At 44.4% G+C, this 27,433-nt stretch overlaps 1 protein-coding gene across 1 annotated transcript in view; it reads left to right on the forward strand.

Moving 5' to 3' along the window:
• LOC134337186 (solute carrier family 12 member 2-like) overlaps positions 1-27,433 on the forward strand; it is an 80,730-nt gene that overhangs the window by 31,944 nt on the left and 21,353 nt on the right. Inside the window, exons 8-15 of the mRNA XM_063032016.1 lie at positions 4,938-5,065; positions 6,463-6,547; positions 8,809-8,963; positions 15,207-15,314; positions 15,916-16,039; positions 16,665-16,766; positions 18,244-18,399; positions 27,239-27,338. Of these exons, the coding sequence (XP_062888086.1) occupies positions 4,938-5,065; positions 6,463-6,547; positions 8,809-8,963; positions 15,207-15,314; positions 15,916-16,039; positions 16,665-16,766; positions 18,244-18,399; positions 27,239-27,338 (958 nt within the window). The remainder of the gene's footprint in view (positions 1-4,937; positions 5,066-6,462; positions 6,548-8,808; positions 8,964-15,206; positions 15,315-15,915; positions 16,040-16,664; positions 16,767-18,243; positions 18,400-27,238; positions 27,339-27,433) is intronic.

Here is a 27,433-nt window from a genome sequence, read left to right on the forward strand (position 1 = left end):
AATACTTGAACTGAGACCAAGAAAAGGAATTAGGTTCCATCTTGTTATATCTTCCTTAATTTTCTTATATATAGGCTGATAATAGCATTCTGATAACTTTGCCAAATCTTTTGGCATAATGATGCCCAAATATTTGACGGACTCTGTTTGCCATGCCCAAGGGTATGTACTTTCAATTTCTCTTGGTGGGCTATAGTTATATGAAAGTAGTTGGGTTTTATCTATGTTGATCTTGTATCCTGATAATTGGCCATATTGTTCAAAGGATTGCATCAATTTAGGTAAAGAGTATGTTGGTTGCCCTAGATAGATCAAAATGTCATCCGCGTAACAGGCCAATTTATGCTCTGTTCCTTTAATAGTAATTCCCCTGATACCTTCATTTTGTCTGATGTATTGAGCTAATGGTTCCAGATATAATGCGAAGAGTAGCAGTGACCATGCACAACCCTGTCTCCTGCCCCTTTCTAGGTTAAAACTATAACACGTATTTCTCGAGATAGGTATGTCACTGTCTATTTTTGCGTCCGTTTAGTTTTTCAGCACTTTTAAAGTTAGCCAAACCTTATGGCTCTTCTGGAGGAGGTGAGGGCTGCCCTCGGAGAACTGACAGTCTCTTCCTAATATCCTTCTCTCGTCCTGTTCCCGTCTCCTGCTTTCTAGGTTCTCTTACTACTTCCCAAGCAGTTCGGGATAACTGCTCAGCCAGACTTTCCCTCAGTTTGACCACGCTAATGGACAGTCCTCTGTTGTTCATGTCTGTAGTCGCCTCTTCCACCGTCTGGTATAGTCATATCTCTTCTTGGTAAAATACCCTGAGTTTAGCAGGGTATGGGGTTTGGAATTTAATCTTTTCTTGCTTTAATATTTGTTTTGCTTTGGAATATTCCTTCCACTTCTGTAGGACTGTCGGGGGGGGGGGGGGTGGCAGTAATCATGATCGAAATATATTAACCTCCAGTTCCAAAAAACCCTCTTCTTACCCCAGGCCCTTCGTAGAATCTCCGCCTTGCTCTTGAATCGAAAGAATTTAAGTACTATTGACAGACATCCCACCTCTCCTGGAAGTTCCGGGAGTCTCCCGCAAATTAATAGCAGCTCCCTGATGCCCGCAAATTATATACAATACCCTGGAAATGGATTTTTTTGAGAGCAAGCGAGAGAGAGAGTGAGAGAGCGAGCACAAGAGCAAGAAAGCAAGCGCGTGAGCGAGACAGCGAGAAAGAAAACGCGAGAGCGAGCGCGAGTGAGAGCGACCACGAGAGCGCGCGCCCAAGAGAGCAAGAGTACGAGCAAGAAAGCAAGCGCGAGCGCGACCACGAGAGACAGAGCGCGTGAGAGTGACCATGAGCGAGAGAGAAAGAGCAAGAGCGAGAGAGTTCCAAAAAAAGTCAGAGTGGCAGAGTGTTCCGAAGAAAATATAAAATGTACGTCACCCCAGACTACACTAAAGTGTACCCCTGCCTAATAGGGGTCAACATAATGACAGTGTTGCTCGCTGCACTGTTTGCAACAGTGACTTTTCTATTGCCCATGGTGGGTTAAGACTGTAAAGACGTGTTGAGGTGAGTTTAACAGGTGTCATTCGTTCATTAGCATAGCTAACATTATTTAAACTCGCTGGCTAGCTGCTAAGGAGCTACTCTATTGCAGACATCCCACCTCTCCCAGAAGTCTCCTGCAAATTGATGGTGCTACCTCCCTGAAATGGGTTTTTGCAGGGTGGGATGCCTGTATTGAGCGCAGTTTATTTTGTCTGTCTCCGGGAGGCAGCTGGACGAGCGAACGATGCGCCCTCTCAATTTCAATCTCCATAGTCTGGGGACTTTCCAGCGCTTCCCACAGCAATTTGTCTACAAAGTCCATCGTCGATAATCCCTCGCTCCTTCGGGAACATTATAAATCCTGATATTTTTCCGTCGCGATCTTCCCTCCTGGTCAAGCAATTTACTTTCCTGTTGATTTAATATTTTTATCTTCTTACTTAGTATTTGTTCCACGTTTTGCACGCGATCTTCCACCTTCTCAATTCGAGTCTCTGCCACCGCTATTTTCTGATTGATGTTGGCGAGCTCTGACTTTATATCATTGAGTTGCGGCTTTCTATCTTTTTGGACTTCCCTAATCTCTTCCAGAATCTTCATGGTATTTGCCGCTTCGCCCGCACGAGGCCCCACGTCAGCCTCGCCGCCCCGCGCACGTGTAGGAGAGCCGTGCGCCACACCTCTCTCTTCCATAGGCTCCGCAGTGGTGCTTTATTTATCTCCATTCTTTTTCCCCATTCTTGCCCCCCTTATCAATTCAGATATTTTCGAAAGATCTTGTATTTGATGGATTAACGGGGCAAAATATGCGTTTCCGGAGGAGCTGTTGATTTAAGCTGCCATTCTGAACGATGACATCACCAGAACCCAGAGAGAACTTCTAAGGATATATTTACATCAAGGAAAATAGGACTCTGTACTCCATACAAGCATGTGCAATTCTAATAAAGAATGCACACCATAAAACTTAATGAAAGCACAACCCAGAAAAATGAAGAAATTATCACTACAGAAGGAGAAGTTAACCAATGGAGGAGCATGACCCTCCACAGAAGACAACCCCACTATCTGAGCAGACTAGATGTTGACAAGGATGCATCAAACTCCTGGCTCAGAGTTGCCAACCCCTTCCCAGAAATGTGCTGAATTAAATGAGGAAATTGAAACACTATGCTGTCACGAGATGGCAGCCAGCCAGGTTGCTCTCTGTTTTTACAGGTTTTCTGAGCAACCTTGCAAAAATAATTTCCTTCGGGATAAATATTTATCTTATCTTATGAACAGGGCATGCATCATCCTGATAGTAATATCTACAACTGGTACCTTCCCAAAGTCACTACGGAATAGCATTAAACAGTTAGGCCTACACAGCAATATTTATGTAAATCTCCAGAAAGGCACAATACTAAACACCAGAACAGTCCGAAAGTTCCTAGCAACTGACAAATGAGCGTGCTTGTTTATGCTTATACCTCAGGATTTACCAGCTTGAGATGAGAAAAAAAATAAAAGTAATAAATAAATAAATGAATTAATTAACTAATATTGAGATCATGAGTTCAGTTGTGGAGTCCTTGAAAGGTGGTCAGTCCATAGGCTGTGTGCAGTGCTGTGCTGAGGGAAGTTGTCCACGCTGGTTCAGGAATCGGATGGTTGTAGGGTAATAATTGTTCCTCAACCTGGTGGTATAGGATCTAAGTCTCCTGTGTCTCCTACATGGAGGTAGTAGTGAGAAGAGAGCATGGCCTGGATGGCGAGGTTCCTTGCAATCTGGTTGCATCACAGACTGGTATGGAAACACCAATGTCCTAAAATGGACAATCCTACAAAAAGTAGTGGATATGGCCCAGTCCATAACAGGTAAAGCCCTCCCGACTATTGGGCACATCTACATGGAGTGCTGTTGTAGGAAAGCAGCATCCATCCTCAAGGACCCCCCACACCTTGGCCTTGCTGCCTTCTCACTACTGCCATCAGGAAGGTGGTACAGGAACCTCAGGAGCCACACCACCAGGTTCAGGAACAGTTATTACCCCTCAACCATCAGGCTCTCGAACCAGAGGGGATAACTTCACACGTCTCATCATTGAACTGTTCCCACAACCTATGGACACACTTTCAAGGACTTTACAACTTATCTTCTCTGTATTTATTTCTTTTTTTTTATTATAATGATTGTATTTTTCCTGTTTTGTATTGGTGCAGTTTGTTGTCTTTTATGCACTGGTTGTCCATCCTGTGGGGGACACAGTCTGTCACTGAATCCATCATGCTTCTTGGATTTATTGTGAATGCCCACAGGAAAATGAATCTCAGGGCTGTGTATGGTGACGTATACTGTATGTACTTTAGTAATAAATTTACTTTGAACTTGGATGATGACTGCTGCTTTCTCATGGCAGCGCTCTTTGTAGATGTGCTCAGTGGCAGGGGGAGCCTGTGATGAACCGGGCCGCACCCACCAGTTTTCGTCGGATTTTCCAGTCTTGGGCATTGGTGTTTCCATACCAGACCATGATGCAACCAGTCAGGATACCCTCCACTGTGCAACTATAGAAGTTTGTCAAAGTTTTAGATGGCATGCCGAATCTGTACAAACTTTTAAGAAAGCAAAGGAGCTGCTGAGCTTTTTTTGAAGTGGACTTGCGTGCTGGTCCCAGGACAGATCCTCTGATATGATAATGCAAAGGAATTTAAAATCACTAACTCTCTCCACCTCTGATCCCCTAATGAGGCCGCCAATGTGTAGCCCAGTTTCAGGTCCTCCTTAGGGTACAGTGAGCATTACCATCTCATTTTGAAAAAAAAAAATTACAATTTCAAAAAGACTTCATATTGAATGGGTGTAACACCATGTCAGACCCTGAACCTAAAGTCTAAGAAAGCCCCTGTTTCCACCTCTGGTGTTTGCTGAATTGGCAGATCACTACAATTAGTTTTGATGTTACTGAACTGGAGCGGAAGATCGGTCTGTGATGACATATCATCTCCAGAATAAACTGACATTAGATTGGATTTGTTTATTGTTAAATGCACCAGAGTGTAGTAAAATTCATTCTTTGCATCAAGACCACAGTATACTGTACATGGTATTAATAAATACAATAAATATATAACAACAGGTACAAAGGTTGTAGTACAATTTGAGTATTGCAAAAAGGCCAAAGGGACGATGGAATAACCAAGAGAATTAGGGTGACATCTTCACTGGGAAGGAGCTATGAAAGAGCCAATTGGTTAAACTAACTGCAAATAAGCTACTGCCCAGAGTCATGAAGGGAGGGGAAGAAGAGCAGCTAGGTTATTATGATATTCAGTGACTCTTGAACTAGTATTTGTTGCTTGTTCATTCCACTTCTGTGTCACTAAAACTTCTCCATTGTTTTCATATAGCTGAGATTTTTCTGGAGAACCTTCGACCCAGTTTCCAGGCTGAGGAGAATTTCTTCTCCATTTTTTCCATCTTCTTCCCTGCAGCGACTGGTATCCTTGCAGGAGTCAACATTTCTGGAGATTTACAAGTAGGCATCTAATGAATGGAATGAGCTGGAATAATTGGGATTTGTAAATGCAGGGAACAGTGAGATGGAACTCCTGCTCAGTGCACTGGCTCATCAACAGAGCCAACAGCCAGGAAGCTAGGAGAACAATTGATATATCTCTGGGGTCAGGAATCGTATCCAGCCTACACTGAAATGTTAAAGGTTTCCACGCTGTTGACTTTCCTTTCCTGTCTGACTGGCAGGTGGTAGGGTGGATGGCCTGAGTCAAATCAGTCTTACCACTGTGGTAGGCGGGTTCCTCTTTGGGGGAAATTACTTATCCCTAAACTCTGGTTGGGACGTGTATCGAGAGGCTTCCCCTGCACTTGTAGCTCTTCGCTGCCTGGGCACTGTATACATGGGCAGAGAGTTCTGACCAGAAATGGGTAAAACACTAGTGAGGCCACAGCCGGACCACTGCCTACAGTTTTGATCACCACGTTACAGGGGGGAGACGAAGGCATCGGGGTTGAGGGTGGGGTGTAGAGGAGATTTACTAGGATGTTACCCAGGACTGGAGAATATTGATTGTGATGACACATTGGTAGGGATTTTAATCAATACGTATAAAATTATGAGAAGCTAAGGGTGAAACTGAAAGGTTTATTTCCTTTACCAACCAGCGAGATCTGTAAGTTATGGAAGAAGAGGCTAAGTGAAGAAGAAAGTTTTTATTTCACTCAGAATAATGAGCAGAGTACACCACACTGGGTATTGATGTGTAGATTTCCTGTCTCTGTGCACACCACACTGGGTATTGATGTGTAGATTTCCTGTCTCTGTACACACCACACTGGGTATTTATGTAGATTTCCTGTCTCTGTGCACACCACACTGGGTATTGATGTGTAGATTTCCTGTCTCTGTACACACCACACTAGGTATTTATGTAGATTTCCTGTCTCTGTGCACACCACACTGGGTATTGATGTGTAGATTTCCTGTCTCTGTACAAACCACACTGGGTATTTATGTAGATTTCCTGTCTCTGTGCACACCATACTGGGTATTGATGTGTACAGTTTGCTCCCCCTATCTGAAGTGAGGGGACTTTTATTACAGTGTCAGTGTTGATCCCAGTTATGTTTTAAAAAGTTGCTGAAATGCAGCATGATTGAACTGTCAACTGACAATAGCAGTCCCATGGGAGTACCGCAGTTTCTTACAGACTGGAGGGGAAGCCAAGACTGCTGGTGTCGGAATTTCCACAGCCAGTCACGGTGAACCCTTGGTCTGTCCTGATGCCAGGTGATACTGCTGCAAAACGATGCATTATTGCCACAGAGTTCCAACAGGAATAGGCGTCCAATTATCCATAAGCAGTGCTCTGTACTGGCTTTCATCCCATTTTCTTTCCTACGGCTCTTTGCTTCCAGGATCCACAAGCTGCTATTCCGAAGGGGACGATCCTGGCAATTCTGATTACATCTTCTACTTACCTGGGAGTGGCCATTTCTGCAGGTGTGTTTTCTGTGTCCAACTCGCTTGCTCATTTCACATCGCCAACCCCTCCCGTAATGACCTTCCCTGTGACTGTATCTCGCACCCTGTTCTTTACCGAGCATCACACACAATGCCGGAGGAACTCAGCAGACCAGGGAACATCTATGGATAAGAGTAAACAGTTGATATTTCAGGCTGAGACCCTTCATCAGGACTGGGGGAGAAAAAACAAGAGAAGTCAGTGCAAGAAGGTGGGGGGAGGGGAAGAAGAAGAATAAGGTGGTAGGTGATAGGTGATTCCGGCAGAGGGGGAAGGGTGAAGAGCTGGGAATGGATTGGTGAAAGAGATAAAGGGCTGGAGAAGGTGGGAGAAGGCAGAAGACCATGAAAGAAAGGGAGGAGGGAGGTGATGGGAGGGAGGTGATGGTGGGTGGGGAGAAAAGGCGAGAGAGGGAAACAGGAATGGGGAATGGTGAAGTGGTGGGCCATCACCAGAAGTTTGAGAAATCGATGTTCATGCCACCAGGTTGTGGCTACCCAGACGGAATATAAGGAGTTGCTCCTCCTGAGCCATGTGGCCCATCAGGCCAGTGCTTTTGCCGGTTTCTGTGGCATGAAGCAACTGAGAGTACAAGACTACCCCCCTGAGAGGACACCAGTCTATCGTGAGGTTAACCTCCAGCATTTTTGTGGTACCTATTCTCAGCTGGGTAGACTGGAGCATTGTGTGGTTAAGTGCCTTGCTCAAGGACACACATGCTGCCCCGGCCGAGGCTCGAACCCACGACCTTCAGATCGCTAGTCCAACACCCTAACCACTTGGCCACGCGCCACACACCTCCAACCTGAGTGTTGGCTCATCACAGCAGTAGAGGAGGCCATGGACTGACATGTTGGAATAGGAAATGGAATTAACATGGGTGGCCACTGGGAGATCCTGCATTTTATGGTGGACGGAATGTAGGTGCTTGGTGAAGCGGTCTCCCGATCTATGTTGGGTATCACTGATATACAGGAGGCCACACTGGCATCACCGGATACAGACCCTAACCCTAGTCAACAGACCCACAGATGAAATGTCGTTTCACCTGGAAGGACTGTTTGGGGCCCTGAATGGCAGTGAAAGAGGAGGTGTAGGGGCAGATGTGGCTCTTATTCCGTTTGCAAGGATAAGTACCAAGAGGGAGATTAGGGACGAATGGATAAGGGAGTCGTGTAGGGAGCGATCCCTGTGGAAAGCAGAAAAGTAGTGGCCCCGCCCCCTCACTATTCCCCCATTTCTCTCACCTTATCTCCTTTCCTCCCGTCACCTCCCTGTGCTGCACCTCCCTGTCTCTTTCTTCCATGGCCTTCTACTCTCTCTTATCAGATTTCCCCTTCTCCAGCCCTTTATCTCATTCACCAATCGACTTCACAGTTCTTTACTTCACCCCTCCCCCGCCAGTTTCAGCTATCACCTACCACCCTATACTTCTTCCTCCCCTCCCCCCACCTTCTCTAACTTCTCATCTTTTTTTCCCAGTCCTGATGAAGGGTCTCGGGCCAAAACGTCGACTGGGTACTCTTTTCCATAGATGCTGAGTTCCTCCAGCATTTTGTGTGTGTTGCTTTGGATTTCCAGCATCTTCAGTTTTCCCCATCTCTGTTCTTTACCTAACTGAGTGGAATCTCAGATGACAGAATTCACAAGAACCTTTGGTGGTGCCAGACCTGACGAACACAAGGACCTGGGGGTTTGCAGTGACTGGAGGACAAAACTCACCATCATTGACTTTCGAGTTAGTTGTAACTTTCCTTGGAACAAGAAGCTGAACTATTGGAATCTTTTTCTACAAAGTTGAGTAAAATCAGCCTCCAAGAAGCTTTCCTCACCACGTCTCTCTCACTCTTGCACAGTAGACAAAGAATATGTTGGCCTTTATTGGAAGAGGATTTCAATATTAGAGCAGAGACGCATTGTTCCAATTAAATAGGGTCTTGATAGAATGTTAAATATCAGCCATTCAGAATGAATTGGGGAAAAACAGAAGGTAGAGGATCTCTGGAATTTTCTACTCAAGGAAAATGGAGGCCCAGTATTCAAAACAAAGATCAAAACTGTTTGGTTCATAGAGGATCCAGGAATATGGGATTACTGGAGGGAAGTGGCTGTGAAGTGAAGGATTGACCACAGCCTCACTGAAATAGGAGATGATGGGCAGCTCCTGCTTCTAATTCATTTGCTATATTTATTTATTATTTATTCTTCTCTTTCACAATTTGTTTTTTTTTTAAACCAGCTTCCTGCATTGTACGCTTTGCTACAGGGAACATGACTGACATGTTGACTCCTGGTGCAGTGACTAACTGTTCTACCACAGCCTGTACCCTGGGGTTTAACTTTTCTTCCTGCACAGAGAGCAGGTGTGAATATGGCCTGATGAACAACTTTCAGGTGAGGAACCAAATAGACATTGCATCCTTTAAAAGGTTAGAGGTGCCTGTGTGTTTATATATCTGCACAAGGACCTGGGATTTTGCAGTGACTATTGGACACAACTCGCCACCATTGACTTTTAAGTTAGTTGAAACTTTTCTTGGAACAAGAATCTGAACCGCTGGACTCTTTTTCTACAAAGTTGTGTCTGTTTCCTAATTAATCCATGTGCCTCCCAAGCATTATAGACCATCTCTGTGCAACAAACAAGCTAACTAATTGACGAGAAGGGGAAGGAAATAAGAACAACAAAAGCAAAAATTGTCAAGACAACCCGCTGTATTCATACTCACCATCAATGAGCCTATCTACACTCAGAGGCTCCTTTGTGGGGTACCTCCTGTTTTTAATATCGTGGACACTGGGTGTATGTTTGAGGTCTTCTTCTGTGGTAGCTCACCTACTTCTAGGCTTGATATCTTGCGCATTCAAAGATGTTCTTCTGCATGCATACCACTGCTGTAACACATGGTTATTTGAGCTACTGTCGCCTTCCTGTCATGTCATTCTCCTCTGACCTCTCACTAACAAGGCGTTTTCCCCCACAGAACTGCTGCACCATTCTCTGTAAACTCTAGAGACTGCTGTGCTTGAAAATCCCAGGAGATCCACAGCTTCTGTGATAATTAAATCACACTGTCTGGCACCAACAATCATTCCACAGTCAAAGTCACTAAGATCACATTACTTCCCCATTCTGATGAACAACAATTAATCCTCTTGACCATGTCTGCATGCTTTTACGCACTGAGTTGCTGCTGCATGATTGGCTGATTAAATATTTGCATTAACAAGCAGGTGTACCTAATAAAGTGGCCACTGAGTGTATATTAATCCCATTTCCCAGCTCTTGGTCTGTAGCCTTTGTGCATTATCTATTCAAGTGTGTATCTAACTACTGCTTAAATGTTGTAGGTATACTTGACCCCCCCTCCCCCCCCAAGTCATTCAGGCAGTGCTCCTGATTCCAGTCACCCTCTCGATGGAAATTCATTTCACCTAACTTCATCCGAGCTTCATGTGCCTTACCTTGTACCTAGACCCTCTATATTAGGGTACCTCTGCTATAGGTGAAAGTTTCCAACCCATCTACACAATCTATGCCCCTCATAAAATTGTACGGCTATCGCTTTACCCCCTGTCATCCTCCTGTGTTCCCAGGAATATAAATCCTTGTAATGGAAATGCTCCATCCCAAGCAACATCCTGGAAAATCTCCACTGTGAACTCTTCAGTGCTTTCATAACCTTTCTGTAGTGTGAGAACCAGAATTGTACGGAGAATTCTTGCTGTGTCCTAATCAATGTTCATATAGTTTAGTATGACTTCTCTAGTTTTTATATACTAAATGCTCTTTTTCACCAGCTTTATCTACTTGTACAGTCGCCCTCAGGGATCATTGGGCTTGCATTCTAAGGCCCCTCTGTTCCCCACCACTCCTTGGTGACCTACCATTCGTTGCGTTTACCCCACCCTTATTGGTCCTCCAATAGTGTATCACCTCAAACTCATCAGGGTTAAAGTTCATCTGTTGTTGCCCTGCCTATCTTACCAACTGATCAATATCATCCAACAGCCTATTGTTATCCTTCTCACTATCAGTAACAAAACCAAATGTTCTGTCTTTGGTAAACTTACTAATCATAGTCCCACCATTCATGTCCAAATTAGTCATGTGTACAACATACAGCAATGGTCCAATTTTGCTCCCTGTGGTATCACTGGTCACAGGCTTCCAATCTCAAAACAACTCTGCACCTTTACCCTCTGTCTTCTATTACCAAGACATTTTTAGACCCAGTGCGCCAACTTGTTTTGGATCCCACTGGCCCTAACCCTTCAGATCAATTTCCCATGAGGAATCTTTTTAAAAGTCTTAATGAAGTCTCTGTAGATTAGATTAACCACACTTCCCTCAGTAATGCATTTTTGTTCTTTTGAAAAGTTCATTCAAATCATTCACCTAATTAAGTCACGTTGATTATCTTTGATTAGTTCCTGTCTTTCCAAGTGTGATTAATCCTATCTCAGAATTTTATTCCATTAACATCCCTACCACCAATATCATACTCGCAGGATTGTGACTGGTTTATTCCTGCTGCCCTTGAATAAAGTGACTGTATTTGCTGTCCTTTAGTAATCTGGTACTTTCCCTGTGCCCAGTGAGATTTTAAAATCTGTCGGGACCTCGATAATCCTATTCCTTATCTTTCATAGGAGCTTGAGAAATATCTCATCAATCAGCTTTAACTTTTATCAAACTTCCAAAGTTCAAAGTATATTTATTATCAAGCTATGTATATGTCAGCAAACACTTCCCTGAGATTCAATTCCTTGCAGGCATTCAGAATAGAATAAAGGAGTACAATAGGATCAATGAAAAACTACACACAAAAAGACTGTCAGACTGTGCAAATAGAAAAAGAAGCAAGCAAAAACAATAACACCATACTTGACTATAAGTACAAGCGTGATCTCATTTTAGAGTCCAAGTCCTACAAATTATATTATGACTGATCTATTATTACAGGTAGGACAATCCATAACAACCATCCAAATATAATATTACAGGATAAACAAGTAAGAAAAACTTGTTTCCTAGATATAGCCATTCCAAACACACATAGCACAGAAATCAATAAGTGAAAACCACCAGTAATATGCTGAATTAAATGAGGAAATTGATAAACTATGGAACATGAACAGGTTATATATTGTTCCTGTAGTAATAACTACAGACTGGTATCATCCCAAAATCACTACTCAAAAGCATTAAACAATTAGGCCTACACAACAGTATTTATATAAATCTCCAGAAAGGCACAATACTAAACACCATTAGAATAGCCTGAAAGTTCCTAGCAAATGAGAAGTGACTGTGCTTGGCTATGCCCATACCTCAGGTTTTACCAGCTTGAGCTGTGAAAAAATAAAAATAAAACAATAATAATAATAATAATAATAATAATGAACATGTAAATAAATAAAACTGAGAACTTGAGTCCTTGAAAATGAGTCCAAAGATTGTGTTCAATGATTAGTTTGGTGTTGTGGTGAGTGAAGATGTCCATGCTGGTTAAGGAACCTGATGGTTGAAGGGTAATAACTGTTCCTGAACCTGCTGATATGGGACCTAAGGCTCCTGATGCTGGCAATGAGAAGAGCACCTGAATGGTGGGGGTCCTTGATGGATGTTGGTTGCTTGTGGCAGAGCTCTTTGTATATGTGATGAAGTGGGCATATCCACCATTAGTTTTGGACTTTTCCATTCTTGGGTGTTAGCTTTTCCATACCACACCGTAATGATAACAGTCAGGATACTTTTCATTGTGCATCTATAGAAGATTGCCAGAGTTTTAGATGATATGCTAATCAGCAGGAACTTCTATGAGGGGCACTGGCGTGCTTTCTTTGAAGTGGCACTTACGTGATGATCCCACGGCAGATCCTCCGACATGATAATGCCCAATAATTTAAAATTACTGACGCTCTCTGCTCCCGATCCCATAACGAGCACTAGCACGTGGACCCCCAAATTCTTTGTCTTGTGGTCAATAATCAGCTCTTTGGTTTTCCTGACATTGAGCGAGAGCTTGTTGTTGTGGGCACCACTCAATCAGATTTTAAATCTTCCTCCCGTTTGCCAATTCGTCACCACCTTTGATTCAGCCAACAGCAGTGGGTCATCAGTGAACTTGAACATGGTATTGAATTCGCAGTCTTAAGTATAAAGCGAGTAAAGCAGGGGGCTAAGCACATAGCTTTGTGGTGCTCCTGTGCTGATGATGACTGTGGATGAGCTGTTGTTGCCAATCTGAACTGAGTGAGGTCTGCAAGTGAGGAAATAAAGGATTCAGTTGCACAAGGAGGTATTGAGGCCTAGGTCTTGGAGCTTGTTGATTAGTTTTGTGGGGACGATGATGTTGAATACTGAGCTGTAGTCAGCGAAGAGCACTCTGATGTGTGTACGTTGGCTGTCCAGATGTTCCAGGGTTGAGTGAAGAGCCAATGAAATGGCATCTGCTGTTGACCTTTTGTGACAGTAGACAAATTGGAGTGGATCCAAGTTGCTCCTCAAGCGGGAGTCAATATGTTTCATCACCAACCTCTCAAAGCACTTCATGGAGACTTCCGGTAGCGCTCATGGAGTGAAGTCGCGTTCTTGACTCGCTCCATTACCTCTGAGTTTTTTCTCTCTATGGTCAGCTATACTTTAATTAACTATTAAGGCATCAATTTTTACAATACTTTGAATTAAACTGAATTCTCTGACAATTGGATGATACTGAGATCGGCTATGTCTAAGAACGGGAAAGACGGCAAGGATGGTAAACCTCCGGTTAAACCGAAAGCTACGGATCTCCCTCCGACTGAATCACCGGTGACTTTGAAAGCGATATCGGAGTTAATTCAGAGGGAAATTTCAACCTCTGTTAGGGAGATGATTCGTACAGAAATTGTGGGCTTTGTTAAAGACCTGATTCATACGGAAATCTCAACTAAGTTCCAGAAAATTGCCGATTTAATTGATAAGATGCAAACATGTATTGCGGAACATCAGTCGGCTATATCTGATCTTCAAAAATCCGCGCAACAAAGTGAGCTTAAGATGGGGAAAATCAAAGCACTTCATCATAGTGGATGTAAGTGCTACTGGACGATAATCATTGAGACAGGTTACCATGTTCTGGGCACCAATATGATTGAAGCTTGAAGCAAGTGGTACATCAGATTGCTGAAGAGAAAGGTTAAACATGTCAGTGAACACTCCAGCCAGTTCATCAGCACAGGTATTTAGTACTTGTCTGGGTCAGTTACTTTTTGTGCGTTCACCCTACTGAAGGACGGTCTCGTGTCGGCCTCAGAGACTGAAATCACAGAGTCATTGGGGACTGTGCAAGTCCGTGAAGGTACCTCCATGTTTTGTGGCTCAAAGTGAGCATAAAAGGCATTGAGTTTATCTGGGAAGGAAATCTTATGGTCATTTGCACCACTCGGTTTTGCTTTGTAGAAGGTTATGGCATTCAAATCCCACAGCTGCCGAGCGTTGTTCTGAGTTTCAAGTTTGCATGTGAGATGGTTTATCTGGAGATCATACCTGGAACTCTTGTACTTTCCTGGGTCACCAGATTTGGATGACAATGTACAAGCCCCCAGCAGATTGAAGATCTCTTGGTTCATTCAAGAGCTTCTGGTTGGGGAAGACTCTGGATGATTTTGTGGGTTCACAACTCATCAATAAATGCTTCTATGAAGTCCGTGACAACCGTGAAGATGTTCCCAGACATCTAGTACCTCCTTTCTACCAAGCACATGCTCTAGAACTTCATGGAACCCTTGCCCAAGTTCTCCAATTACAATTCACTTAAGACCTTTTTACATTCTTTAGCTCCATGCTAAATCTTTCTTTACCTCCACCCTCCTCCCTCCTTGGTTACTTATAAAAAGCACTTATAAAATGCTTTAGGGATATGCCAAATAAATGTTTTAATCTTCTGATTTCTAATAATGTGGTCAGGAAACCTCCATGCTGATTCTCCCCAGGTTGAAGGAACGAAGTTAAACGATTCATGTATTCCTTACCTTGATCTTCTAGATCGAGGATGACTTATTGCATCATATATTGAGTGTACTGCAGGGGTATTGGATGGTGAAATGAATTGTGTGGTGACAGGCCATTTAGAAACAACTTCAAATTCAGGTCTGCCTGGAAGACCGAGTACAGTTCCAATGATATGGATCTACTGATGCAGAAGGGCTGCTGTGGGAAATCACAGCCAATGTTCTGATTACGGAGGGATGTCCTGGTCTAAGTTTAGAACCAAGGTACACTGGGTAGAGAAGAGACAGATTTACACTGTAGCTTTCCCATGCTACGTCTAATCTGGGACAATGTAAAAGGAGCTTTACTCTGCAACTATTGTATTTTATTTGATGTAGTATGTTTGACGTGAATATTCTGTAGTACACGTAGCTTTCACCCGAGTGAGCATCAAATTCAGCAACAAAAAAAAGATTGAAATCCCTCAGTTAAGTTGCTGCTGTGTTGTATCCTGAAGTTTGTGCATGCATTTAATTAATATGTCAAATGTTGCTGTGGTTTGTGTTTGAGTTTTGACACAATCTCAGTGAACGGTGACAACTTCAGACGCTGACATGTCACTTACTCCAATTTGTTTTCTCCGCTTTGTTTCACTTGAGGTTATGACCATGTTTTCAGCGTTTGGGCCCCTCATTACTGCAGGGATTTTCTCAGCCACCCTTTCATCGGCACTGGCTTCTCTTGTTAGTGCACCAAAGATTTTTCAGGTGAGCAAAATAGATGCTGGCTGATGGCTTTTTGCCAAATGTGCAGTGACAACACATAATACATTCTTATAACCGACGATGTGCTCAGATTGAAGGAGATGGTCACAATGAATGCCAAGATGTAAAAAATGTAGATATTTGTATGAAGAAATATGTAATTTGATCTTTTTTTTCAAACTATAGAAAGTAAACTATTCTTTTCAATTTACACTGCACTAAATCATTTAGTATCCATTGGGTTTGCACTCATGCGTAGCCTTTGTTGTCTTTCATCAATCAAAATTCAGAGAATACAGCCCTTCTCTCTGAAATTTCAGAAGGATTGGTTGACAGTAGAAATTCACAAATGATTGTGGCCACTGAACCATTGAGTGATCTGATATACGGCTATTGAAACGGAGAACCCAAGTAGATTTTGGGAATGAAGACATTCATTAGGAAGCAAATCACTTTCCTCCACTGATTAAGACTCTTTAATGCAAGAAACTATCTAACAGGGTAAGGAGCAGGTTGTAGGTTGGTTGGTTCAGAAGGGAGCACACTAGTAAATGTTTCTGAAAGTTTGAAGGGCATTGTTTAAACTAGTACCTTCTTCTCCTAGGCGCTGTGTAAGGACAAGATTTACCCTGGATTCCATTTCTTTTCAGTTGGTTACGGGAAGAATAAGGAGCCTTTGAGAGGCTACATTCTAACATACTTTATTGCATTGGCATTCATCCTGATTGGTTAGTCGGCCTACATTTTTTATATTAATTGGATTTTACTGCTGTGGACACAAGGAGTTACCATGAATGTTAAATGGGTGTTGCTACTAGAAGTGATGTTACCTCTAATCCCATTCCTGCACTAATTATTGATAACAAACTATTTTGGGACAAGCTTCAGATTGATAATTTAGAGATGAGTCTATTAAAAGAAGGAGCAACATTAAGCTTCAGATCCATTTCTGGTTGACTCGATTTGCCAAAATATCTGATCAGGACCCTGGTGCCACAGGATTGTGATGATTAGATGACAATAAATTTGGTTAGCCTAGAGATAATCCATGCCTACCAAAGTAACAAGAGGTGAATTCTACATTTCAAGGTCTGGGTGTATGGGGATCAAGTGATATGGAACAGATTTGGAAAGAGAAGGAAAATGCATGTTGCATCATTTCCTGAAGCAAATTATAATCTACCTATAGTTTGGATTGCATGAAGAGAATTAATTAGTACAACAGGCTTGGATTGCTCATTAACTGATTATTCATTAACCTTTATCCGGTTTTTAATTACCTCTGTGTCCTGTAGGAGATTTGATGCTGCTTACTGACAAAAGGTGCTAACCATTTCTTTCCTTTGTTTTCAGCTGAACTGAACACAATTGCTCCCATAATTTCCAACTTTTTCCTGGCATCTTATGCTCTGATTAACTTCTCTTGTTTTCACGAGTCATTGGCTAAATCTCCAGGTATGGAATAATGGATAAACTTGTAGTGATTACTGTTTCTGCAGGTTGTCTATTTCTTGTGGATTCTATAATAATGTATGATCATTGTAAAAAGTTCTTGACAGACTTTAGATACTTGTCCAGACTTATCCATGCTTGGGACAAGAGGGGGCAGGTCACTCCCAATCTATATGTAAGGAGCGTATTGTGCTGTGGATGTGATCTACATGGATTTTAGTAAGGCATTTGACAAGGTTCCACACGGTAGGCTTATTCAGAAAGTCAGAAGGCATGAGATTTAGGGAAGTTTGGCCAGGTGGATTCAGAATTGGCTTGCCTGCAGAAAGCAGAGGGTCATGGCGAAGGGAGTACATTTGGATTGGAGGTTTGTGACTAGTGGTGTCCCACAAGGATCAGTTCTGCGACCTCTGCTTCTCGTGATTTTTATTAACGACCTGGATGTGGGGGTAGAAGGGTGGGTTGGCAAGTTTGCAGATGACACAAAAGTTGGTGGTGTTGTGGATAGTGTAGGGGATTATCGCAGATTGCAGAGAGACATTGATAAGATGCAGAAGTGAGTTGAGATGTGGCAGATGGAGTTCAACCCGGAGAAGTGTGAGGTGGTACACTTTGGAAGGACAAACTCCAAGGCGGAGTACAAAGTAAATGGCAGAATACTTGGTAGTGTGGAGGAGCAGAGGGATCTGGGGGTACATGTCCACAGATCCCTGAAAGTTGCCTCAGAGGTAGATAGGGTAGTTAAGAAAGCATATGGGGTGTTCGCTTTCATAAGTCGAGGGATAGAGTTTAAGAGTCGCGCTGTAATGATGCAGCTCTATAAAACTCTGGTTAGGCCACACTTGGAGTACTGTGTCCATTTCTGGTCACCTCACTATAGGAAGGATGTGGAAGCATTGGAAAGGGTACAGAGGAGATTTACCAGGATGCTGCCTGGTTTAGAGAGTAAGCATTATGATCAGAGATTGAGGGAGCTAGGGCTTTACTCTCTGGAGGAGAGAAGGAGAATGAGAGGAGACCTGACAGAGGTATACAAGATATTAACAGGAATAGATAGACTGGACAGCCAGCGCCTCTTCCCCAGGGCACCACTGCTCAGTACAAGAGGACAGGGCTTTAAGGTAAGGGGTGGGAAGTTCAAGGGGATATTAGAGGAAGGTTTTTTACTCAGAAAGTGGTTGGTGCATGAAATGCACTGCCTGAGTCAGTGGTGGAGGCAGATACACTAGTGAAGTTTAAGAGACTACTATTCAGGTATCTGGAGGAATTTAAGGTGGGGGGTTATATGGGAGGCAGGGTTTGAGGGTCAGCACAACATTGTGGGCCAGAGGGCCTGTACTGTGCTGTACTGTTCTGTGTTCTATGTTCTACACATTAGTACATGCTCCATTAAAGAAACTGGTGCCCAGACCTATGGAACTTTACCAAAGCTGTTCACTATAATTAGGTGGTTATTTTGTCTCTTCGCTCTATTGTACAGGCTGGCGCCCTGCGTTTAAATATTACAATCCGTGGGTATCCCTCTTTGGAGCAGGGCTGTGCTGTGGAGTGATGTTCCTCATTAACTGGCAGGCTGCACTGCTCACCTGTGCCCTCATCCTGAGCCTTTACATTTACGTTACCTACAAGAAGCCAGGTAAGAGGCTGCAAGGCAAGGTACACCAGAGGCATAGTATGTCCGGTATTTCTAAAGCTCTCCATTTGCTCAAAGGAGAGCCGCAGAAATACCACCTAAATAGAATCATAAATAGCATCCTCCTGGTTAAAGAGGAGAGCCCGATGAGTTGAATAACTTGGCTATAGTGTGGAACGGTCTCAGTAAATTATTTTACGGTGATTGTCTCATTCCCTGTGTTTTCCTATTTCTCAGATGTTTAGAATCCATGTTTGATTAATCTAATGAACTATCTATAGCTGATGCATTGTGTGCATAAGGCTTAACAATCTGTCTGTCACTGTTGAATGAACTTTTTCCTCAGTTGCATTATGGCAACCCTGAGACTGGTATCAGATCAACAGAATAACGGGGGTCAGTTGAGTCACCTCTCCACATCTTACTGCATTCCCACCAGTGTCCTAACTCTCCCACTGAAGGGGTTGTCACACTCTGGGTCCCTTCTGGACTGCAAACTTATCCCAAATATATATTGCCCTGTCATTTAAATGAGCCAGTTCACTGGATTCTTAGCTGTGATAACATTTCCCATGTGATCTGTCTGAATGTATACTGTTACAATATGGATTCAGAGTGCAGAGTAGGTGAGAAAAATATTTCAGGTAAAGGAGGCTTGGGACCGTGAGAAGAATACCAGAGCTGGGAGGAATTACAAGTAGCAAGATTTCAGAGCAGTCATTGAAAATTGATGTACGGGCAAACATCAGCAGACAAACCTGTTCTCAATAAACCTGGTCACTGCATTTTTTAAAAATGTTGTTCATTTAGCATGCTACCCTTTGGAATAATTCTGAAAGCAGTGAGAAGGAGCCGGAGATGTGACACTACTCAAGTTCTCCAAGAGAGTGTGCATTAATTTTGATTAGCTTTCTGTTAGTTTATTATTGTCACATATACCAAGATACAGTGGAACATTTGCCTTGCATACTGTCTATACAAATCAAATCATTACACGGTGCTTTGAGCTAGAATAATGTAAAACAATAACAATATAGAATAATGTGTCAAAGCCACTGCAAAAGTGCAGTGCAGGTAAATGAGAAAGTGCAGGATCATAACGAGGTAGATTGAGGCTCAGAGTCCCTCTTATTGTACAGGAGGTTCACTCAGGTGTGATAGAAGCTATTCTTGAGCCTGCTGGTATAGGCTTTCAGGCTTTTCGTATCTCCTGCCCGATGGGAGAGGGCAGAAGAGAGAATGTCTGGGGTGGGTGGGGTCTTTCAGTAAAGCAGCTAGCGTAATCAGAGTCCAGGGAGGGGAGGTTGGTCCCTGTGATGTGCTGAGCTGATCCCACAACTCTCTGCAGTTTCTTGTGGTCCCGTGCAGAGCGGTTGTTATACCGAGCCGTGATGCATCGATTAAAATCAGTACGAGTGGACGGGGAAATGCCCAATGTCTTTAGTTTTCTGAGGAAGCTGAGGGTTTGTGGGCTTTCTTGGCTCTGACTAGTTGGACTGGGAAAGGCTGTAGATGACGTTCACTCCTAGGAACTTGAGACTCTCAACCTCAACACCTTTGATGTAGACAGGAGCACGCCCGCCACCCTTCACCTTTCTGAAGTTGATGACCAGCTCTTTCAATGACATTAAGCTCTCTCTCTCCTTCCTGCACTCTGGCTCATCGTTATTTGAGATACAGTCCTCTACACTGGTATCATCTGCAAACTTTTAGGTGGAATTAGAGCAGAATCTGGCCATGCGGTCATGAGTAGGGGGCTGAGGGCACAACCCTGTGGCGCACCATGGTGGAGGTGTTGCTGTCTATTCTTATTGAGTGCAGGCTGTGGGTCAGATGCTCAAGGATCCAGTTGTGGAGCGAGGCATTAACTCCCGGGGTCTGGAATTGGTGATGAGTTTGCTTGGAATAGTAACATTGAAGGCAGAACTATAGTCAATAAACAATACTGCTGTATGATGTAAGTGTCTTTACTGTCCAAATGCTCCAGAGATGAGTAAGGCCAGGAAGATAGCGCCTGCCATAGTTCTGTTTCAGTGGTAGACAAGTAGCAGGGGTTGAGATTGTTTGGAAAGCTGGAGCTGATGGGGGGGTGGGATGGAAGAAACCACAGCCTGAAGCAGGTAGATGTTAAAAATAGGGCATAAGATATACGAGGGGTGATGGATAAGTTTGTGGCCAAAGGTAGAAGGAGTCAATTTTAGGAAACCTAGCACATCTATTTTTCAACATAGTCCCCTCCTACATGTACACACTCAGTCCAGCGGTCGTGGAGCTTACGGATCCCTCCTTTGTAGAAGTGATCCACAGCAGGGGTGATTGATAAGTTCGTGGCCGAAGGCAGAAGGATTTGAGGTATATAGCTCTTGTTACATGCTCATGCAGTTCAACTCTGAGTGAAAATGCAGAAAGTTTGAAGTTAATGACTCATTTCCTTCTACCTTAGGCCATAAACTTATCAATCACCCCTGCTGTGGAGCACTCCTGGGGGTCCAAGACGCCGACTTCTACAAAGAAGGGATCTTTATGCTCCACGGCTGTTGGACTGAGTGTGTACATGTAGGAAAAACAAATGTGCTAGGTTTTCTAAAATTGACTCCTCCTACCTTTGGCCACGAACTTATCAATCACCTCGTAGGAGCAGAATTAGACCAGTCAGCCCATTGAGTCTGTTCCACCATTCCATCATAACTTTTTAATTTTCCCTCTCAATCCAGTTCTTATACCTTCTCCCATAAACTTTGACACCCTCACCAAACAAGTTTGGTGCCCTTGCTGATCAAAAATGTCTGCAAATAGCCCCAGCAGCTGATCGGCACATGACCAGGGACACCATCTGGGTCCAATGCTTTCCAAAGGTTCACACTCCAAAAGACTGATCTCACGTCCACAACAATAACTGTAGATTCTGGTGCACCTGGGATTGCCCAGGTGGGTAGTGACATACCCGTCCCCCTGTCTTCAAACGTGCATAGAATGTGTTAAGCTCCTCAGGAAGGGACGTGCTGTTGTGGGTGATACTGCCTGATGCAGTTTTGTAACCCTCTGTGGTATGTAAGCCCTGCCACAGCTGTCGTCTGGACGTCTTGTTAAAACATATTGACTCCACACGTTCTCAGTCAGGTGCATGTACCCTCACACACTAATTTCATAGACATGCTGCACTGTATTGGCACAGCTATTAGAGCTGCTGTCTTGCAATGCCAGCGTCCCTGGTTCAGTCCTATCCTCCAGTACGCTCTCCCCGTTGCTGCTGAATTTACCCCGGGTTCTTGGTTTTCCTCCCAGATCCCAAAGACATGTAGGTTGGTAGTTTAGTTGGCTACTGTAAATTGCTCTTGTTGTGTGGGGGTGGGGGTTGGGGGAGAGGTGGAAGAATCTGGACGGTCTAGATGGGACTGTCTGGAGAATATAAAACAAAAGTGGGATTTGTATAAATGGTTGGTGCTGACTGCGTGTCTCCAGATGATCTCTCTCTATGACCTGTACTCTGTCAGTCCAGCTACGTTTTCTTGCTGTCAGTTGAGTACATCCTACACACCTGTCATAAGGGGGCATTGGTGGGAATGGGCCCAAATGCAAGACACAGACACTGAAGTACCAGGAACAGGACAGCACTAGACACTAGAGTTAGGGATGTGACTGGATGCAGACTAGGAGCTGGGTCAAGAACACATACTTGGGCTAGGACATTGGCTAGGCAAGCAGGACCAGGTGTAGGAACTAGGAACTGGGAACTTGGACAAGGACTCGGAGCCAGAGACTGGACAAGGACCCGAAACCTGGGTCTTGACTAGGGCTCGGACCCTGGATCTAGGCGAGGACATGATGTGGCTACCAGACTGGATGTGGCTTGGGTTCCTCCAGGTGAGGACTGCGTTCCTCAAGGTGAGGACTGCATTCGGACTCCGAGCCAGAGACTGGACAAGGAGCCAGAACCTGGGTCTTGACTCGGGCTCGGACTCTGGAACTAGGCGAAGATGTGACGTGGTCTTGGGAGACAGGAACTGCGGAACCTTGGATGAGGTCTGGATGCTAGGAGCCTTAGACGAGGATGACAGGAACACAGAACAGAGAGCCTTGGTCTTGGGAGATACAGGAACACAGGGACATGGAACACATAGCCAGGACCCCTCCTTGGGAACAGGACTTGGGGCCAGGGTTCTACACAGAACACTCAGACAGTTCTCCACTCAAGGCAGTGGCAAACAGCTGGACCTACCTAGTGAAGGCATGGACACAGACGATTCTCAACACAAGGGTGTGGCAAACGGCCGGACCTACCTAGCGAAGGCATGGACACAGAGATGGTGCCCAACACTAGGTAGCGGCAAATATCCAGACCTACCTAGTGAAGGTGTGGACACAGAGACAGTTCAAAACAACAATAGATACTTCCTTATCTTGCTCTGGTGGTTGAACTTGACAGTGGTGCAGACGAAGTTTGCAGGCGAGGCTCCAGGCAAGGCAAGGCTCCAGGCACTGATTGCAGGGCAAGACTTCAGGAGGAAGGGGCAGAGAAGGGATTCAGACAGAGGGTTTGGACAGGAACAATCCAGCAACTGAAGCTGAACCAAGGAGCTATTTATGTAGCCAGCCCAAAATGTGAATTAGCTGCCTCAATTAGAGCACCCAACAGAAAAAGGGAAAACCAGAAAACCTGGAATAAGGAACAATGGACTGGACCGTGAACTGGAATCCGGACTTCATGGACAGAACCATGACAGTAACCCCCCTCTATGGGAGCCTCCTGGCAAACCAAAAGGCTTCCCGGACTATGGACAACACGGGTGGGTTGGGGGGGGGGGCATTCAACTGGAGAGAACCCAGGATAGCGAGAGTTAAATGTCGCTGGGTCCATGTCTGGCTGGACTGTTCTGTCATAAGGGGACATTGGCGGGAACGGACCTAACTGCAAGACACAGACACTGAAGTACTAAGAACAGGACAGGACTAGAGAATAGAGTCAGGGACGTGACTGGATGCAGACTAGGAGCTGGGTCAAGAACACATACTTGGGCTAGGACATTGGCTAGGCAAGCAGGACCAGGACTTGGAACTAGGAACTTGGAACCTGGACAAGGACTCTGAGCCAGAGACAAGGACCCGAAACCTGGATCTTGACTTGGGCTCGGACCCTGGATCTAGGCGAGGACATGACGTAGCTACAAGACATGACGAGGCTTGGGTTCCTCTCGAGGCGGGGACATGACAAGGCTTGGGTTCCCCTTGAGGCGGGGACATGACGAGGCTTGGGTTCCTCTCGAGGCGGGGACATGACGAGGCTTGGGTTTGGACTCAGGCTCTGGAACTAGGTGAAGACATGACATGATCTTGGGAGACAGGAACCTCAGAGCCTTGGTCTTGGGAGCGACAGGGACATGGAGCCTTGGTCTTGGGAGAGACAGGACTCCTCCTTGGGAACAGGACTTGGGGCCATGGCTCTACACAGAGTCAGGACCCCTCCTAGGGAGCAGGACATAGGGCAGGGACTCATACACAGAACACTGCAACAGTTCTCCACTCAAGGTAATGGCAAATGGCCAGACCTACCTAGCGAAGGCATGGACACAGAGACGGATCCCAACACTAGGTAGCGGCAAACAGCCAGACCAACCTAGTGAAGGCATGGACACATAGACAGTTCAAAACAATGATAGACACTTCCTTATCATGCTCCAGCAGTTGAACTTGACAGCGGTGCAGAGGAAGGTTGCAGGCAAGGCGATGGCAAGGCAAGGCTTCAGACACTGGTTGCAGGGCAAGACTTCAGGAGGAAGGGGCAGGGAAGAGATTCAGACAGAGGGTTTGGACAGGAACAATCCAGCAACTGAAGCTTCTTCTTCTTCTTTTTTGAGTTTTTATGGCAGTTGGCATCCACACTGTTGCATTACTGCCATCTTCAGGATTTATTGTCCTTCATTGCCCCTTCACTTTAAAGCCGTCTTTCCAGTCCTGTCGCCCTTAAAAAAACTAAACAACCATTTCCTCCCCTGATCACTCTCCCCACATTCCAATAAACCTTTAACTCTGTTCTCTACCAGTCCTATTTTGCGTAATTGTAACATTTGTTGTCTTTCCTGTGCAAATTGCCGGCATGAAATAAGGATATGCTCTACTGTTTCGGTCTCCTGACATAGATAGCAAAAACCTGTTGGATGCTTATTTATGATGGCCAGAGTGCCACTAAGGTTGCTGTGCCCAATTCTCAGTCTACTTATAATTACTTGATCCTTCTGCTTTACTCCCCTACTTCTTCCCATATCTACTCTGTTCTGAATTGTGCAAACTTAAAGCACACGGTATTGGGGGTAAGGTATTGATGTGGATAGAGAACTGGTTTGCAGACAGGAAGCAAAGAGTGGGAATAAATGGGACCTTTTCAGAATGGCAGGCAGTGACTAGTGGGGTACCGCAAGGCTCAGTGCTGGGACCGCAGTTGTTCACAATATATATTAATGACTTAGATGAGGGAATTAAATGCAGCATCTCCAAGTTTGCGGATGACACGAAGCTGGGCGGCAGTGTTAGCTGTGAGGAGGATGCTAAGAGGATGCAGGGTGACTTGGATGGGTTAGGTGAGTGGGCAAATTCATGGCAGATGCAATTTAATGTGGATAAATGTAAGGTTATCCACTTTGGTGGCAAAAACAGGAAAACAGATTATCTGAATGGTTACGGATTAGGAAAAGGGGAGGTGCAACGAGACCTGGGTGTCATTATACACCAGTCATTGAAAGTGGGCATGCAGGTACAGCAGGCAGTGAAAAAGGCGAATGGTATGCTGGCATTTATAGCAAGAGGATTCGAGTACAGGAGCAGGGAGGTACTACTGCAGTTGTACAAGGCCTTGGTGAGACCACACCTGGAGTATTGTGTGCAGTTTTGGTCCCCTAATCTGAGGAAAGACATTCTTGCCATAGAGGGAGTACAAAGAAGGTTCACCAGATTGATTCCTGGGATGGCAGACTTTCATATGATGAAAGACTGGATCAACTAGGCTTTTACTTGTTGGAATTTAGAAGATTGAGGGGGGATCTTATTGAAATGTATAAAATCCTAAAGGGATTGGACAGGCTAGATGCAGGAAGATTGTTCCCAATATTGGGGAAGTCCAGAACGAGGGGTCACAGTTTGAGGATAAAGGGGAAGCCTTTTAGGACCGAGATTAGGAAAAACTTCTTCACACAGAGAGTGGCGAATCTGTGGAATTCTCTGCCACAGGAAACAGTTGAGGCCAGTTCATTGGCTATATTTAAGAGGGAGTTAGATATAGCCCTTGTGGCTAAAGGGATTGGGGGTATGGAGAGAAGGCAGGTACAGGGTTCTCAGTTGGATGATCAGCCATGATCATACTGAATGGTGGTGCAGGCTCAAAGGGCCGAATGGCCTGATCCTGCACCTATTTTCTAGGTTTCTATGTTTCTATGAATGTAAATGTCTTCCTTTTATTGCTCTATCCTGATGCTGCTGCCACTGTTGATTTATCCTTCTCCACACTGTGCTCTTCTCCTCTGATTTTGATAGTTTAATATTGACTTCTATAGATCCTTTTTTGACTGCTGCTTTTGCCAGCCTATCTGCTGTCCCAATTCCCATAATACCCAAATGTGCTGGAACCCAAATGAATACGATATTTTTGCCTTGTCTAGCCAGTCTTGAATTTGCAAACAGGATTTCATAAAGCAGATCCTGGTGACCTCTAGCTGTACCTGCCTTAATGCTTGCAAAGGCCGATACAGAATCGCTACATATCACAATATTATTAGAATCAACCTGCTCACTCTATTCTAGTGCTAACAATATGGCAAACATTTCAACTGCATATACACTCAAGCAATCAGGTGTTCTCTTGCTAATTTCCACTCGATAACTTGGTACAACAATTGCAGACCCTGTTGCAGCTGCTTGATCCATCCGTAAAAATCTGTATGCCTTTATACTTACATTCCCTATAACTATGATATTCACTGAGTATATCAGCCATCTTATTACTGTGCTTAATCTTAAGCAATTCCAAATCTATGGAGGTATTTTCTAATACCCAGAAAGGTCTGACAGGCCACACCACACTTGGACAAAACTCTTCATCGTATACACCCATATCTTTTGCTGTTTGCTCTCCTGTCCAGCCAAAACTTCTTTTTGTGTCCTCTCCTTCTCCCAGCATGTCTGCAACACCCTTTTTGTAGGATGGCTATCATCATGCCCCCTTGAATTAATCCAGTAATTGGCCTCCAGCTGTTTACGCCGCAGCCCCAATGGCATTTCATTTGCTTCAACTTGGAGTGCACACACTGGGGAAGTTCTAACCGCTCCCAAGCACACCCTTAGAACCCGAGTTTGCACGATATCCAGTTCTGCCAGCACAGATTTTGCTGCTGACCTGTATACAATACTTCCATAGTCTAATCTTGATCTTATTAATGCTACATAAATATACTTCAGTGATGCAAAATCAGCACCCCATTCCAATCCAGCAAGACACCTCATGACATTTATCAGCAACTGAACCTGAACCTGAACCAAGGAGCTATCTATGTAGCCAGCCCAAAATGAGAATCAGCTGCCTCAATTAGAGCACCCAACAGAAAAAGGAAAAACCAGAAAACCTGGAACAAGGAGTAATGGACTGGATCGTGAACCGAAATACGGACTTCACGGAGTGGACCATGACAACACCCCACTTCTGATATGAGAGCTCTAACTGGTTGTGGGTCAGCAGGAGGTGGGTTGAAATGTTGGAATGAGCGTTTCCGCAGTCAGTTTCCCTGAAGATTTGAATTTTGTTCAGTTCTGACACTCTGAGAAGGAGGAGCTCATTCTGACTCTCTGATCTACACAGATGTGAACTGGGGCTCATCCACACAGGCCATGACTTACCTGAAGGCCTTGCAGCACTCCCTGTCCCTGTATGGAGTCGAAGACCACATAAAGAACTTCAGGTAAACACATCTATTAAGGGAGCATCTGAAGGAATGAGCTTGCTCACATCTCTCAGGTATATCTTGTTACTGTGTTAATCAAAGTGCAGAATTAC

This window comes from Mobula hypostoma, chromosome 24, assembly GCF_963921235.1.
Source record: "Mobula hypostoma chromosome 24, sMobHyp1.1, whole genome shotgun sequence".
Lineage (NCBI taxonomy): Eukaryota > Metazoa > Chordata > Chondrichthyes > Myliobatiformes > Myliobatidae > Mobula > Mobula hypostoma.